Source organism: Haliotis rufescens, unplaced genomic scaffold (assembly GCF_023055435.1).
Source record: "Haliotis rufescens isolate VD_foot unplaced genomic scaffold, xgHalRufe1.0.p SCAF_32, whole genome shotgun sequence".
Classification (NCBI taxonomy): Eukaryota; Metazoa; Mollusca; class Gastropoda; order Lepetellida; family Haliotidae; genus Haliotis; species Haliotis rufescens.
In genome coordinates this window covers 3,158,336-3,176,532 of record NW_025964024.1, presented here as the reverse complement: position 1 = coordinate 3,176,532, position 18,197 = coordinate 3,158,336, and the positions used below count along the sequence as shown (strand labels likewise).

At 43.1% G+C, this 18,197-nt stretch overlaps 1 protein-coding gene across 1 annotated transcript in view; it reads left to right on the top strand.

The window, feature by feature from the left end:
* The window catches only part of LOC124116619 (tyrosine-protein phosphatase 10D-like), a 47,228-nt gene that overhangs the window by 23,639 nt on the left and 5,392 nt on the right, over positions 1-18,197 (top strand). The window contains exons 15-27 of the mRNA XM_048380660.1: positions 1,327-1,428; positions 2,441-2,513; positions 3,866-3,933; positions 4,627-4,738; positions 6,127-6,219; positions 6,780-6,861; positions 7,378-7,468; positions 7,702-7,778; positions 8,345-8,479; positions 8,845-8,967; positions 9,425-9,576; positions 10,079-10,214; positions 10,885-10,990. Of these exons, the coding sequence (XP_048236617.1) occupies positions 1,327-1,428; positions 2,441-2,513; positions 3,866-3,933; positions 4,627-4,738; positions 6,127-6,219; positions 6,780-6,861; positions 7,378-7,468; positions 7,702-7,778; positions 8,345-8,479; positions 8,845-8,967; positions 9,425-9,576; positions 10,079-10,214; positions 10,885-10,990 (1,350 nt within the window). The remainder of the gene's footprint in view (positions 1-1,326; positions 1,429-2,440; positions 2,514-3,865; positions 3,934-4,626; positions 4,739-6,126; positions 6,220-6,779; positions 6,862-7,377; positions 7,469-7,701; positions 7,779-8,344; positions 8,480-8,844; positions 8,968-9,424; positions 9,577-10,078; positions 10,215-10,884; positions 10,991-18,197) is intronic.

The following is an 18,197-nucleotide window of genomic DNA, read 5'->3' as shown; positions in this document are numbered from 1 at the left end:
ATGTTCCTATTGACCGAAAATACACACAGGTCACGCCCACTAAAGGACCACTGTTTCCTGATTGGCTGATGATATATATAATGGGCGGTGCTTGTGTTACATTCTTCCCCTGAACGATATCACTAATTTCGTATAGTTGTCCACAGTTATTTTGGATGTTATTAATTTAATAAGCAGCATGTGAAGTTGTTATTGACGTATATATTTTTAAGAATTCAGGTGTTTGCGAGTATGAGGGTTATAACCGTTAAAACTTTGTCGTAAGTAGTTTTTAAAGGCTTGATTCCAACATGCCAGTCCCTCATTAACATTATGCGCTTAAAGAGTTTAAGTTAAGTGATAAATAAAATTATGTTTACTCTGATACATATTCGAGTAATATGTTATCATATATGATTAGGTAGTGAGTCATCGTTATGTGTGAGTGAGTGAGTATGGTTTTACGCCGCTTTTAGCAATATTCCAGCAATGTCACGGCGGGGGACACCAGAAGTGGGCTTCACACATTGTACCCATGTCGGGAATCGAAACCGGGTCTTCGGCGTGACGAGCGAACGCTATAACCACTAGGCTATCTGACCGCCCCGAGTCATCGTTATGAGATCTCTTGCTCATTGGCTCATAAGTCTAGCATATACTGGTTAACCTATTCATATGGTGACAATGCCTTACTGTAACAGGAGCATTGACTTGCAATGTCCAGACTCATTCTGAAAGTGGCAACAAGTATTGGAGCACACACCTTCTTCAAAGTGTGTCCGCCGGCGTGATGTTGCTGCGATACTGCCGGCAGCGTTGTGCAATCACGCCCACATTTTTCAATGTGACCATGGCGACATCTTCAACTAAACTTCAAGCAAAAGGAAGTATACACTTGGAAATTGGATTTGACCAAAATAACACAAACGTTATCAAAACCTAACTAGGTTGAACACAGTCGGCGAAACACTGCGAACGTCAGTTCGAAACAAGTGCATCACCATTGAATAACCATCATTTGTTTGTTTGTTTTCTAGCCACTATCGGGGCGGTCGGGTAGCCTAGTGGTTAAAGCGTTCGCTCGTCACGCCGAAGACCCGGGTTCGATTCCCGACATGGGTACAATGTGTGAAGCCCATTTCTGGTGTCCCCCGCCGTGATATTGCTGGAATATTGCTAAAAGCGGCGTAAAACCATACTCACTCACTCACTCACTCTAGCCACTATCAAACATAGTTGCACTCTTTCCTCTGCCCTGCAGTTTATGTAGGGGTGTTCATGTTGTACGTGGTGGTGTTTGTGTATAATGGCGAGGTCCCTGAAAGATCCTTTGTTTCTGGGTTGAAGGACGATACCGTGGACTGAGAGATGGGTATTTCCACCGCTACCTGCCGTCCCAGATCGTCATCAACAAGTCCGTGGATCACTGTGACTTCAGGCAGGATAATGGTAACTGAAAGATTTTTTTGCAACTTTCGATAATAACAGTGTTGTCATTGAATGGCTTTATTAACTCCGTATTGCTCCGTGTGTGATAACACTGTGTTGCGTGGTGTGGGGCGTCACTAATTATTAATATGGATCACAGTTCATGCGTGGGGAACGGGTGGCCCAGTCGTCTAAGGCACCACCTCCTGTGTAGAGTTGCCTCCCTTGGGCACAACCGAACCTGTAATCGTAAGTTCGAATCCCGATTCGCCCCGTTTCTAGATCTGTCAGCACCCTACCCGTGTTCGTGGGTTTCACCAAAGTTGTTAAATGTCTTAGGCCTGTTGACTTCCTTTTTACGTTAGTTCCACATTAACAAGACAAAATAATGACAGATGGTCATTTATTGAGTTAATATCGCTTCGTGGGGTTTGTTAGTCTCTTTAAAATGTCCAGTGTATTGTTTGTCGTGATGTTCCACTGTAAATTGTTTGTCGTGAATTCCCCTGTATATTGTTTGTCGTGATGTTCCCCTGTATATTGTTTGTCGTGATGTTCCCCTGTTTATTGTTTGTCGTGAATTCCCCTGTATATTGTTTGTCGTGAATTCCCCTGTATATTGTTTGTCGTGATGTTCCCCTGTATATTGTTTGTCGTGAATTCCCCTGTGTATTGTTTGTCGTGATGTTCCCCTGTATATTGTTTGTCGTGAATTCCCCTGTATATTGTTTGTCGTGAATTCCCCTGTGTATTGTTTGTCGTGATGTTCCCCTGTATATTGTTTGTCGTGATGTTTCCCCTGTGTATTGTTTGTCGTGATGTTCCCCTGTGTATTGTTTGTCGTGAATTCCCCTGTGTATTGTTTGTCGTGAATTCCCCTGTATATTGTTTGTCGTGATGTTCCCCTGTATATTGTTTGTCGTGATGTTTCCCCTGTGTATTGTTTGTCGTGAATTCCCCTGTATATTGTTTGTCGTGATGTTCCCCTGTATATTGTTGTCGTGAAGTTACACTGTGTATTGTTTGACACCAGACGTAATTATCGGAGATGGCCGGTGCGGAAACGATGTCTGCAACAACCGCCTGAAGCCCGCCAGCAAGTATAGGTACACACTCGCCACCGGCCATTTTGCATGTATTATATAATAGACAGTATATGTGCACACAAGGCTGTTGTCACATATATGTTCATTATAACAATACCACTATGTCACTGCACGTCACATATCAGCTTAATACCATTGTCTAAATACACGTCACATATATATTCTTAATACGAGACCGCCCCCGTGGTCTAATGGTAGAGCGTCCGCCCGGGGAGCAGAAGGTCCGGGGTTTGATCCCCCGCCGCCTCATACCAAAAGACGTTAAAAGATGGTACTTGTTGTTACCTTGTCTGGCGCTCGGCATTAAGGGGCTAAAACAAGGACTGGTTGTCTCGGAGTCAGAATACTGTGTCTGAGTGGGATATTCATGTTAAACTGCGGCATGCTATCTCAGTGTGCTAGCACTATAAATCGGCATCATTCCGAACTAGTACAAACAGCCACCCACACACACACATACACGTGCATGCACGTCGCTATATAAGTGCACTAATCTTCGACCCGAAGTTAAACCCCATTAAATTTTCACCTCACCTCTTAACTGCTCGTCACATCTTGCTTAATACCACTGTCTAACTGCACGTGACATATGTGCTTATCACCATATTATAAATACACGTAATTGATGTGCTTAATAATATATAAGAAGTATATATATTCTTAACACCACTGTCAGAATGCACGGAACATATGTGTATAATACCATTGTCGTGACATATGCTAAACAATCTTCCTGTTCACGAACACCTGGTATCATTACCATTTGATAGTGATTCATAAACACACCTTCAGACATAGTCGGAATGGTACTGTCGCCTCTGCTTTATGCAAAGATTTCAAATTGATATGGAAAGGGTTTTGTCGCTTTATTTAACACTACTGTTTAAATGGACGGCATGTATGTGTTTGTCACAATTTACTGGATTAGCTGCAAATCTGTACAGAGCACCTCTCCGTAACTGCATCTATAGCTCGGGCTTGATATCGTTGTTCTGTAATATGTATTTCACAATGCGTTTAACAGGTGAATACCTAGGACCTCGTTCCATTCTCGTTGTATAGTATAGGAGGCACCTACACAGATACCTCCGCTATCTAAAATGTTGCTTTTCGAAAAGCAAATCCATCCAACCTTCATAATACATAACCTCTGAATATGACCTTGATCTGACAAGGCCACATAGGTGCTCGTTTCTCTCTAACTCATTTCAAATTTTAAAAAACGTCTACGATCTGCAATAGTTTAAGCTTTCCTTATATATTAAACTGACACGTCTTGAAATGACTGAAATACTGTTCAAAGCTGCGGCATAAAATTCAACTCGCTCACTTTTAATGGCTCTGTGTTCCAGGTTTGTTGTGTTCGCATGCACGGCCACGGGCTGCAGCGAGACACACCTCTCTGTGGTTCTTGAGACAGGTATGTACAATGTTAGAGTGATCTCAACAATATGATTTTTAAATGGCACTGCCTAAAACGTGTGTTATTCGCCTGAATTCCCACTCAAGTCATCTTCCCGAGGCAAGAGAGTTAACTGCCTACAAAAGTCCAGTTTCCACCCTTCTCCGAACTAGGCTGGAATTCCTGGGCTCGATCGTAGCGCCACCAGTGGCTATTACGAGTTATGTCCCTTCTATGCCTCTCCTCTGGACCAATCAGATTCCACCTCTCGTTTCACTTCCATTTGCTTCAAACAAAATGGCGGCGCCCAGTCAAGACAATCTGATTCACAATCAATATCTATGTTGTGTTAAAACGGATCATACACCGCAAAGTGCATCAAATCACGCGAGCACCTTGATTAAAAACATGATAAGATTTGGAGATATCTGTTGACAACGAGTTGGCGGTGCACATGCTTTGTAAATCCTGCAATCGACCGAAATCTGCACGACGTTTTACGAGCCGGATTTCGATTTCGTTGTGCGATTTTAATTGGACTGTGCATAGACTCGTTGGTCCGGCATAAAACATAACTCCATAATACCAGCCTAGTTCGCAAGGGTGGAAACTGGACTTCAGTCAGTTAACTCCTCTGCCTCGGGAAGATGACTCAAGTAGGACTGTTATTATTTACTATCCCATGTACATGTTGATGTGTTGGTGTTACAGCGAGCGAGGAGGAGGAGTCAAACACGTACATAGTGGGAGTGGTTGCTGGCATCGTGCTGATAACCCTGTCGTCGTTGTTGGCCGCGGTGCTGTACAAGCTGTGGCGGAAGAGGTAAGAAAGGGGGCCGGAAGTGAGCACTGGGCTTGGTCGTCCTCTTTCAGTACAGTCAGATCATTCGGGAGGTGGGCAGCAGTGAGATCGAACTGGAAAAATCCCAGATCACTCGACCAGGGCCCACTTCCACAAAGCGATCTTATCTCTATGAGGAACGTAATTCCAATACTTTGACATAGACTTACGAAAATCGTAGTGCTACGATCACTTTGGGGAACGGGCTCCAGGGCCTAAACAGAAAAACATTGACATGTTTGAATACATGGACACTGAGCAGGTATTCTGCCTCAGAACATCAACGAGACACATGGATTGGCCAAACACTTGCATGCAGTACACTCCCACTAAGGCTGGATCATCCTAGAGCCTAGAACATCTTAGTGAGTGAGTGAGTGAGTTGGGTTTAACGCCGCTTTTAACATTATTCCAGTTATACCACGGCGTGTCAGCTTAATGTGGGAGGAAAGCCCGAAGTGATGCAGGTCTCAGACGTTTGCCACTTCGGTGAAACCCACGAGCACGGGTATGGTGCTGACAAACCTTGAAACATAATTGGGGCGAACCGGGATTCGAACCCACAATCATAGGTTTCTGGCGTGCCTAAGGGACGCAACTCTGCACAGCGAATCGCGGCGCCTTAGACGACTGGGCCACCAGTGCCCCCCTTGAACATCTTAGCAGCGTTCACAGAATGATGCGACCGTGGAGATCCGGGTTAGAATTGGTCTTCAGACCGCCGTCATATAGCTGGAATGTTGCTAAATGCGGGGTTAAATAACAAAACAAACACACAAACAGAGAGTGATGCACACTTTCACCTACATTGAAAGATGCATAGTTTCACCTACATTGAATGATGCATAGTTTCACCTACATTGAATGATGCATAGTTTCACCTACATTGAATGATGCATAGTTTCACCTACATTGAATGATGCACAGTTTCACCTACGTTGAAGGATGCATAGTTTCATCTACACTGAATGATGCATAGTTTCATCTCCACTGAATGATGCATAGTTTCACCTACATTGAATGATGTATAGTTTCATCTACACTGAATGATGCATAGTTTCACCTATATTGAATGATGCATAGTTTCAACTACGTTGAATGATGCATAGTTTCACCTACATTGAATGATGCATAGTTTCACCTACATTGAATGATGCATAGTTTCACCTTCATTGAAAGATGCACAGTTTCATCTACACTGAATGATGCATAGTTTCATCTCCACTGAATGATGCATAGTTTCACCTTCATTGAAAGATGCACAGTTTCATCTACACTGAATGATGCATAGTTTCATCTCCACTGAATGATGCATAGTTTCACCTACATTGAATGATGCATAGTTTCAACTACGTTGATTTTTATTCCAGGACCGCAGTACGCCCTAGTGTCCACTTCGACCCGGCGACCATCGAGCTGGGAGCCAAGAAGGCGAGCATTGTGTCGCAGTCCCAGAAGTCAAGGTATGTCTGGCATACACAGTGAACCTCAGGGCACACCAATCACCAGTATGTGTCCTAGCATATGATTGGTCAACACACGCCATTGCGATATATACATGAAGCGACCAAAAAGTTTCCATATTCGATAGAATTTTTTGCATAAAGCTGAATCGAGAGTACGATATCATGAGCATGTGTTTATGAATCACAATCAAATAGTGTTCACAAAAAGGTGAGCTTGTCCTGCACTACCGGTGGCATCCGCCCCGTCACAAACACATGCAAAGGCAAGTCAATCTTTTTGTCACTGATGCGCACTGTGTCCTCCACATGTTTACCATAAAACTTTTTGAAAGCTTCACTGAGGCCTAGAAAGTTGTAACCTTGATCAAACAACTTCTTTCCAGATTTATATGACGCTCTTTGAAGTCCTGGTAGAAAGAGCATGCTCGATTATATCTCAAAAGTTGTGAAATGTAAACGTTAACCCAATAGACAATTTCATAAGTGTTTGTATGTTCATGTAACGACAATCATACCGGTGTCGAAAACATTCATAGTTGGATTGTGACGTGTTTCAGACCTGTGAAGCTGCAGAATTTCTCGGACCACGTGGAACAGTTACACAGAGACTCCAATCTCGGCTTTGCAGAGGAATTTAAGGTAGGCACCTCCACATTAAAACACCACCTTACACCTTTGTGGTGTCTGGATGCACTTTTCATTTTGACGTCTATGTCCCAATGTTTACAACGCTTAATTAACAGTGACCTGACACTCACGAGACATTTGAATTAATAGGTGTGATTTTTACCTTTCTCTATGATGAAGCTCTTTGACAAACTGCTCCGACGAACTTAAATGATAAACATGTATTGCTGTAGTACATATGTCGAAGCTCATACAGCTATCCTTTTAACGAGCCCCACATAAACATGCCTATGACGAATTACTGCTATGTACTCCTCAAAGTTATAACGAATCTACATGACTCACCATATAATGAATCTCTATTACGAATCTCCACGATGTGCCCTATAACGAATCTTCATGACTCACCCTATAACGAATCTCTATTACGAATCTCCACGATGTTATCTATGACGAATCTCAGTTATTAATCTCTATGACGAACACTATGACGAACCCTATGACGAATCTCTCTGGCGTGTTTGACAGATGGTGGCGCAGGTGTGTGGGCGGCATCCTACAAAGTCAGCAGAACAGCAGGCGTGCCGTACAAAGAACAGATACACCAACGTCCTACCATGTGAGTTTAACGGCCTGCTTCGCATCCATGTACATGCAGATGAGTATCTTGAAATTTCTACATTTCTGAAGAATTTTTCTTTTGAATGATGATTTGATACAAACTATGTAACGGGAAACAGATGCATATGCAAACAAACAAACAAACAAAAAATAATAATAACTCTCTCTGCACTGAGATGACCAACCCATTGGCAGCCAATCACATCAATCTGACCACCTGTTTCTGTGTAGATGACCACTCCAGGGTGAAGCTGTTGTCCCAGGACGACGAGGAGGGCTCCGACTACATCAACGCCAACTTCATCACGGCAAGTTCAGTTACACGAATTGGGCCCTTGGGTCTTATAAGCACCAGAACCACCGCCCCTTCATCAATTTTAGTTTCGTTCCCCTAAACCACCTAAACAATGTTAAAACTGACGTATTGTTTAAGGTGTCCCGTGAAAAGTCCGAGTCTTCAGCAAACCATGTTTGTTTTAAGAGGCGACTAACGGGATCGGGTGGTCAGGCTCGCTGACCTGGTTCATGCATGTCATCGTATCCCAAATGCGTAGATCGATGTCCATGATGTCAATCACTAGATTGTCTGGTCCAGATACAGACCGCCGTCAAATATCTGGAATATTGCGGCGTTAAACGACAAACAAACAAATTGTTTTAGGTGGCGTTAAACCAAAATGATTCACTTTTCCCACCATGTCGAAATAATTTCTTTTAAAACATCTGTCAATGCGTGTGGTCACACATCTATTTTTTTTGTCTCGTTTCCAAATGTCTTGCAAAAGGCAACCAAAATCCTAGGCACTGTTCCTCTTCGTCCTGCCACTTTCTGGTCCCAGGACTGAAAACGTAACGCTGTTCTCTACATTGACAGGGCTACAACTGTAAGCGGGAGTACATCGCCGCCCAGGGCCCGCTGCCCAGCACGAAGGATGACTTCTGGAGACTCATCTGGGAACAGAGGATCAGCATGGTCGTCATGTTGACGCAATGCAAGGAGAAGGGCAGGGTGAGAACACGTCACGTGATGATCATGTGGTGCATGCTCCACAGCCGCGTGTCCCTCATCATCGTAATGTATGGTGCTGTTGACTATGAGTCCTACTGGTGTGAGTGAGTGAATGATGCCATCGTAAGCAATATTCCAGCTTTATTCTTGAAATCTGTGTATACGTGACTTCTGTACAGTAAACTACGGTTATAACGAACTCAAAGGGGCCACTAATTTTAGTTCGTTATAACCGTAGTTCGTTATAAGCATATGTACAGCATAGATACACCAGTGGCCGGGACCAAAAAATAAGTTCGTCATATCCGTCAGTTCGTTATAAGCGTGCTCGTTATAAACGTAGTTTACTGTATAAATGTTCCCAGATCAAGTGTGAGAAGTACTGGCCAGACAACTCTGAACCTGTGTACTTCGGGGACCTCATAGTGCAACTCCGCTCAGAGTCCGTCCTACCAGACTACGTCATCCGGATACTTGACGTCAGACAGGTACTAGCCTCGTTCTCACTATGACATAATGATAACGTTAAATACTACCCCTGTTCTCACGTTTACGCAGGGATAATGACGGGCGTCCCATACCCAATAACTGAAACAACCAGGTGTCTCCACGAAAATGACGACTTTTTCGCCGATGCTTTTCATTACTGCAAGAAATAAAATGTCCAGAACGTATTTGCTTTTTCTATCCACCCATGTGCAACGTGAATCACGACTTACAGGTGACCCCATAGAGAAACACTGGGTGCGTGCACATATAAGCCTCGTTCTGACTTTTACGTGAGTTTTTTTGCGTTTGATTAAATTGGCCCTTTATCCCGAAATAAGGACATACATGTAAAGATCACGATTATTATTAATCGTAGCAGAAAAACAAAATGTACTCAGAACGATATATTCAGTCAATTTGAATTTGAGTCAAATTTAACTTTTTTGTCGTTACCAGGGTAACAAAAGACGTGTGCTACGTCACTTCCACTTCCTGAAGTGGCCCGACTTTGGCTGTCCCGAGAGAACATGCCTCCTTCTCAACTTTGTGTCGGCGGTGCGCGCGCACATGCCCCACAACCAAGAGGGACCAACGGTTGTACATTGCAGGTATGTGTGTGGGTAGGAAGACTGTCAACACGTGCATCGCAGACAGAACGTGCATTCATAAACAGGTATCAAAGTTGACATTGTTTTCAACTTCTTTAAAATTGTATATATGGTAATGCGACCTTTCGGAAAGGCGCCTGTTTGTTTGTTGGTTAACACAGCACAGCAGAGTCCAGCGGTATGTAAATAATCGTGTTTGGACCTGACAATCCAGTGATTGACATAAAGAGCATCCATTTACAAAGTTGGGGTACTATGTCATGCAGGGTTACCGGCGCTAGTACCTTTATCAGGCGTCATTTCTAAGTAAAGGCATTAGCGTCCTTACCGAAGCTTGCTAGCTTGTGAAACGTGTCTTCGTTCATTCTACAGCGTAGAAAATGGCAGTTAAAAATATTACAAAGGTACATTATGAAACGTCCTGCTAAAGAAAATGACGCTAAGGAACCCTGTTTCAAGTGATGTAACACTGATTGTTACGGGTAGCTTGTTCTGCTTCCAGTGCGGGTGTAGGTCGAACTGGCACGTTCATTGCCGTGGACGTCTTGCTGCAACAGATCCGAGACTACGGCGAGTTGGACATCTTTGGCCTCGTGCTGCAGATGAGGAACAACCGACCCCACATGGTCCAGACAGAGGTGGGTAGGACGTCTACAGTAGGGAGAACCAAGCGTTGAACGTCTATTCCAAACTGGTACTGAAGGGGGCCAGTCCTATATTATTGTGAGGGGTGGATCAGAGGAATCGGGGGTCACCCAAAATATGACAGTCTGTAGGGGAGGGTTTTAAAAATAATACACATATTTGGGAGGGTCATGAAACGAAAAAAGGACAAATTCATAATAAAATGTAAAATGCTTTTGCATTTAGCCTTTTCGGGGAGGGTCATGAAAAAATATGTACGAGGACATTGGGAGGGTCATCCAATTCCCCCCACTCCCCCCCCCCCCCCCCCCCCCTCCCCCCGCCCTGACCCAACGCGCAATACCATAACTCACTTGCAGCAAGTGATCTGATACATATATGAGCAGCTGAAGTATACGCAAACCACGCCGAACACAACGCAAACGACAGTTGTTTGGGAATTTAAGCAAGGGACTCGTTGTCACGGTTTGCCGTGATCCTTTGACCTTTAGTTCGAACCTAGATTATTATCCTTGGTCTACAGACACCATACCCATGCTGGTTGGCTTTGAATGTCCTCTCATTCCACACTGAGCACACCGTGATGTGACCCACTCATTCAGTTACATCAGTGCAGTTACAGCTAATCGGCTCCACTGTAACGTTGACCTTCTGTGCCCACAGAGTCAGTACATCTATATCCACGACTGCATCCGGGACGCTCTTCAGGAGGAAACTGACGATGAATGCGAGATGGAGGAAGAAGAAGAGGAGGAGGAGGAGGAGGAACGTGAGTACTATAGACTCGGATAAAGTCACCATGTTAAAGCACCAGGTCCAAGTACACACTGTGTTAAGGCACCAGGTCCGCGTACACTCTGTGTTAAGGCACCATGTCCGCGTACGCTCTGTGTTAAGGCACCAGGTCCGCGTACACACTGTGTTAAGGCACCATGTCCGAGTACACACCGTATTAAGGCACCAGGTGCGAGTACACTCTGTGTTAAGGCACCAGGTCCGCGTACACTCTGTGTAAAGGCACCAGGTCCGAGTACACTCTGTGTTAAGGCGCCAGGTCCAAGTACACTCTGTGTTAAGGCACCAGGTCCGAGTACACTCTGTGTTAAGGCGCCAGGTCCAAGTACACTCTGTGTTAAGGCACCAGGTCCGAGTACACTCTGTGTTAAGGCACCAGGTCCAAGTACACACTGTGTTAAGGCACCAGGTCTGAGTACACTCTGTGTTAAGGCACCATGTCCGAGTACATTCTGTGTTAAGGCACCAGGTCCGAGTACACTTTTGTGTTAAGGCACCAGGTCCGAGTACACTTTTGTGTTAAGGCACCAGGTCCAAGTACACTCTGTGTTAAGGCACCAGGTCCGAGTTCACTCTGTGTTCAGGCACCAGGTCCGAGTACACACTGTGTTAAGGCACCAGGTCCGAGTACACTCTGTGTTAAGGCACCAGGTCCGAGTACACTCTGTGTTAAGGCACCAGGTCCGAGTACACACTGTGTTAAGGCACATGGTCCAAGTACACTCTGTGTTAAGGCACCAGGTCCAAGTACACTCTGTGTTAAGGCACCAGGTCCAAGTACACACTGTGTTAAGGCACCAGGTCCGAGTACACTCTGTGTAAAGGTACCAGGTCCGAGTACACTCTGTGTTAAGGCACCAGGTCCAAGTACACACTGTGTTAAGGCACCATGTCCGCGTACACTCTGTGTTAAGGCACCAGGTCCGCGTACACTCTGTGTTAAGGCACCAGGTCCAAGTACACTCTGTTTAAGGCAACGGGCCCAATTATACACTCTGTGTTAAGGCACCATGTCCGAGTACATTCTGTGTTAAGGCACCAGGTCCAAGTACACACTGTGTTAAGGCACCAGGTCCGCGTACACTCTGTGTTAAGGCACCATGTCCGCGTACGCTCTGTGTTAAGGCACCAGGTCCGCGTACACACTGTGTTAAGGCACCATGTCCGAGTACACACTGTATTAAGGCACCAGGTGCGAGTACACTCTGTGTTAAGGCACCATGTCCGAGTACACTCTGTGTTAAGGCACCAGGTCCAAGTACACTCTGTGTTAAGGCACCAGGTCCGAGTACACTCTGTGTTAAGGCACCAGGTCCGAGTACACACTGTGTTAAGGCACCAGGTCTGAGTACACTCTGTGTTAAGGCACCATGTCCGAGTACACTCTGTGTTAAGGCACCAGGTCCGAGTACACTTTTGTGTTAAGGCACCAGGTCCGAGTACACTTTTGTGTTAAGGCACCAGGTCCAAGTACACTCTGTGTTAAGGCACCAGGTCCGAGTTCACTCTGTGTTCAGGCACCAGGTCCGAGTACACACTGTGTTAAGGCACCAGGTCCGAGTACACTCTGTGTTAAGGCACCAGGTCCGAGTACACTGTGTGTTAAGGCACATGGTCCAAGTACACTCTGTGTTAAGGCACCAGGTCCAAGTACAATCTGTGTTAAGGCACCAGGTCCAAGTACACACTGTGTTAAGGCACCAGGTCCGAGTACACTCTGTGTTAAGGCACCATGTCCGAGTACACTCTGTGTTAAGGCACCAGGTCCAAGTACACACTGTGTTAAGGCACCATGTCCGCGTACACTCTGTGTTAAGGCACCAGGTCCGCGTACACTCTGTGTTAAGGCACCAGGTCCAAGTACACTCTGTGTTAAGGCAACAGTCCCAATTATACACTCTGTGTTAAGGCACCATGTCCGAGTACATTCTGTGTTAAGGCACCAGGTCCGAGTACACACTGTGTGTTAAGGCACCAGGTCCAAGTACACACTCTGTGTTAAGGCACCAGGTCAGAGTACACACTGTGTTAAGGCACCAGGTCCGAGTACACTCTGCGTTAAGGCACCAGGTCCGAGTACACTCTGTGTTAAGGCACCATGTCCAAGTACACACTGTGTTAAGGCACCAGGTCCGAGTACACACTGTGTTAAGGCACCATGTCCAAGTACACACTGTGTTAAGGCACCATGTCCGAGTACACACTGTATTAAGGCACCAGGTGCGAGTACACTCTGTGTTAAGGCACCAGGTCTAAGTACACTCTGTGTTAAGGCACCAGGTCCGAGTTCACTCTGTGTTAAGGCACCATGTCCGAGTACACTCTGTGTTAAGGCACCAGGTCCGAGTTCACTCTGTGTTAAGGCACCATGTCCAAATACACTCTTTGTTAAGGCACCATGTCCAAGTACACACTGTGTTAAGGCACCAGGTCCGAGTACACACTGTGTTAAGGCACCAGGTCCAAGTACACTCTGAGTTAAGGCACCAGGTCCAAGTACACACTGTGTTTTGAGGCACCAGGTGCAAGTAAACTCTGTGTTAAGGCACCAGGTCCGAGTACACTCTGTGTTAAGGCACCAGGTCCAAGTACACACTGTGTTAAGGCACCAGGCCCGAGTACACACTGTGTTAAGGCACCAGGTCCAAGTACAATCTATGTTAAGGCACCAGGTCCGAGTACACTCTGTGTTAAGGCACCATGTCCGAGTACACTCTGTGTTAAGGCACCAGGTCTAAGTACACACTGTGTTAAGGCACCAGGTTCAAGTATACACTGTGTTAAGGCACCAGGTCCGAGTACACACTGTGTTAAGGCACCATGTCCAAGTACACACTGTGTTAAGGCACCAGGTCCGACTACACACTATGTTAAGGCACCAGGTCCGAGTACACTCTGTGTTAAGGCACCAGGTCCGAGTACACTCTGTGTTAAGGCACCAGGTCCGAGTACACACTGTGTTAAGGCTCCAGTTCTAAGTACACACTGTGTTAAGGCACCAGGTTCAAGTACACACTGTGTTAAGGCACAAGGTCCGAGTACACTCTGTGTTAAGGCACCAGGTCCAAGTACACACTGTGTTAAGGCACCAGGTCCGAGTACACTCTGTGTTAAGGCACCAGGTCCGAGTACACACTGTGTTAAGGCACCAGGTCCAAGTACACACTGTGTTAAGGCACCAGGTGCGAGTACACACTGAATGGCATGTAACTAGATTAATAGACGATCTACTGATCCCTAAATTTAGTGAACTAACTGTCAGTAATGGCCGCTACACGTTGTTCCCAACCACACACACGTTCAAACACACGGACACACACACACACGCCCCCCCCCCCCCCCACACACACGCCCCCCCCCACATACACACGCCCCTCACTCCCCCCCCCCCCACACACACGCCCCCCCCCCCCCCCCCCCCCCCCCCCCCCCTCTCTCTCTCTCACTCTCTCTCTCTCTCTCTCGCTCTCCTTCGTTCGCCCCGTTTGCCTCTTTATCCCTCTCAAACACCACCCCATCCTTACCACTCTCCTTGTCGAGTGTTCCACATTTATACCATATCAAATGATATCAAACTACTCTTGCTATAATATCATGTTCAGGACTTAGTGTTCATATCCGATGCTGCCTGATGGCCCGGCGTCTCTTGTGACAAGTATGGGCGATACAGACATGACGTCAAGTAGATCCTTCACTTCCTGGTTTACAAATCTCTTCCTTGTTAATGTGTCACGAGTCCTGTGACAGTACAGCTTTCGAGTGTATCAGTTAAACTTTTAAACTGTATAAAACATCAACGCCAGCGAATAACTAGTCTCAAGTTATTGCCCACGTGGTGTAGATACATGTGATAAGATTATAAATCCGCAAGTCACACGTGTGTCGTACAAGGTTGACCTTGTTTTATTGATTGATTTGATTTGATTTGATTTTATAACCGTGACCTCTGTCACACCGGGACTACTTTTTTCATTCAAGATAGTCACACGCATCAAATTCGGTTTGCATTCTATGAAAGTTGTGCATAGAGCTTCTATGGACATTATATAATCGAGCTATATCAATTTACAATGTTCGACTGCCGATCAATAGATCGAGGGTCCCCATGAGCGTGACGCACCCGACTACTTTCGCAACTTTCAATTTGATTTAACGTAAAGGGATAAGCAAGGTGAAATGAAGTCAGTTTAATCTATCTGGTCAGATATCTAGACTTATTTGTGATGATCCGGTTGTTCCATCAGTGTCCCCTTCGAAGCGTATTGTGTGGTACTGTTTCGGGAGTTGTTTGTTCACGACTACACGACCACATCACTCAAAGTGAACAAACCATTCGAAAACTGCGTAGAAGTGTGCCTGATTTCTGATTATGTTGCCTAAAATATCCCAAATGTGAACAATAACATTCACTATCTCTAGCGTAAAACGCTGTTCATCACGGTTGTCATGCCAAACCAGATTTTGCAACTGGTTTCAGTTTGGTCTGTCAACGAACGAAAGTTGTTATGTATTTACACTTAAATATATATTTAACGTTGGTAATAAATAAAATACCATACTCATTCTCGTTAGATACCATTTTTACGAAACTCGTGAACTTTCTGTGGTATCTGACCTCGCTTTCGCTCGGTCAGATATCATGTAGAAAGTCCACTCGTTTCGTAAAAATGGTATCTAACGAGAATGAGTGTAGTATTCTCTATTTATGACATAAAGTGGGTTCTCATTGCACCTTACAGACAGTATCCGAGAGTTGACCTCCGTATGGCCACCACCTATGGAATAACTCATTTTAAAACACTTTTTGTTAAACTTTTAAACTTTATTAAACTATAAAACATCAACACCAGAGAATAACTCATTTTAAAACAATTTTTGTTAAACTTTTAAACTTTATTAAACTATAAAACATCAACACCAGAGAATAACTCATTTTAAAACACTTTTTGTTAAACTTTTAAACTTTATTAAACTATAAAACATCAACACCAGAGAATAACTCATTTTAAAACACTTTTTGTAAAACTTTTAAACTTTATTAAACTATAAAACATCAACACAAGAGAATAACTCATTTTAAAACACTTTTTGTTAAACTTTTAAACTTTATTAAACTATAAAACATCAGCACCAGAGAATAACTCATTTTAAAACACTTTTTGTTAAACTTTTAAACTTTATTAAACTATAAAACATCAACACCAGAGAATAACTCATTTTAAAACACTTTTTGTTAAACTTTTAAACTTTATTAAACTATAAAACATCAACACCAGAGAATAACTCATTTTAAATCACTTTTTGTTAAACTTTTAAACTTTATTAAACTATAAAACATCAACACCAGAGAATAACTCATTTTAAAACACTTTTTGTTAAACTTTTAAACTTTATTAAACTATAAAACATCAACACCAGAGAATAACTCATTTTAAAACACTTTTTGTAAAACTTTTAAACTTTATTAAACTATAAATCATCAACACAAGAGAATAACTCATTTTAAAACACTTTTTGTTAAACTTTTAAACTTTATTAAACTATAAAACATCAGCACCAGAGAATAACTCATTTTAAAACACTTTTTGTTAAACTTTTAAACTTTATTAAACTATAAAACATCAACACCAGAGAATAACTCATTTTAAAACACTTTTTGTTAAACTTTTAAACTTATTAAACTATAAACCATCAACACCAGAGAATAACTCATTTTAAAACACTTTTTGTTAAACTTTTAAACTTTATTAAACTATAAAACATCAGCACCAGAGAATAACTGGTCTCAATTACCCACTGAAACAGATTTCCATTGGGCGTACATGGTTACTTAGCGGTTAGAATGATATGAACTGATCACTGAAAACCAGATGACACGGGTTGTTCACCAGAAGGGTAAGCATACCCTGCCCTACCGGTCGCACCCACCGCTCACACAATACAAGAAAACATCGTGACGCAAAACGTTATTTCATCCCAGCCATGCAGATGTTTCCGGTTAAAAGATGAAAACACCACGGAGTTTGTACGGTAACGCCCCTTGACCGGAAATTCAGTAGATATTTCTAACCTAACGCCAGGGAAATACATTTCACACATACATTTCTCCTGAATTTTAGGGTTTTAATTCAAACAGTAACAAAATACGTTGTATACATTGTATGTTTTGTAATATTTTTCGTGCTAAAATGTTCAAAAAGATTTAAGTGGTTTGTTTTTGTGACAAAAGTCCCAACTACCTGTTGTTACAACACATACACGTGTATGTGGCAATACTCTGTTATACTCACACATATACATGTATGTGGCAACTGTTATAACAACACATAAACATGTATGTGGCAACTGTTATAACAACACATATACATGTATGTGGCAACTGTTATAACAACATATATGTGGCAACTTTTATAACAACACATAAACATGTATGTGGCAACTGTTATAACAACACATAAACATGTATGTGGCAACTGTTATAACAACACATAAACATGTATGTGGCAACTGTTATAACAACACATATACATGTATGTGGCAACTGTTATAACAACATATATGTGGCAACTTTTATAACAACACATAAACATGTATGTGGCAACTGTTATAACAACACATAAACATGTATGTTGCAACTGTTATAACAACACATAAACATGTATGTGGCAACTGTTATAACAACATATATGTGACAACTGTTATAACAACACATAAACATGTATGTTGCAACTGTGATAACACCATATATATGTATGGGGCAACTGTTATAATACATAAACATGTATGTGGCATCTGTTATAACAACACATATACATGTATGTGGCAACTGTTATAACAACACAAACCATGGCAACTGTTATAACAACATATATACATGTATGTGGCATCTGTTATAACAACATATATGTGGCAACTGTTATAACAACACATAAACATGTATGTGGCAACTGTTATAACACCATATACATGTTTGGGGCAATTGTTATAACAACACATAAACATGTATGTGGCATCTGTTATAACACCATATACATGTTTGGATCAACTGTGATATCAACATATATATGTGTATGTGTCAACTGTTATAACAAAATATATCATGGCAACTGTTATAACAACATATACCATGGCAACTGTTATAACAACACATATACATGTATGTGGCAAATGTTATAACAACA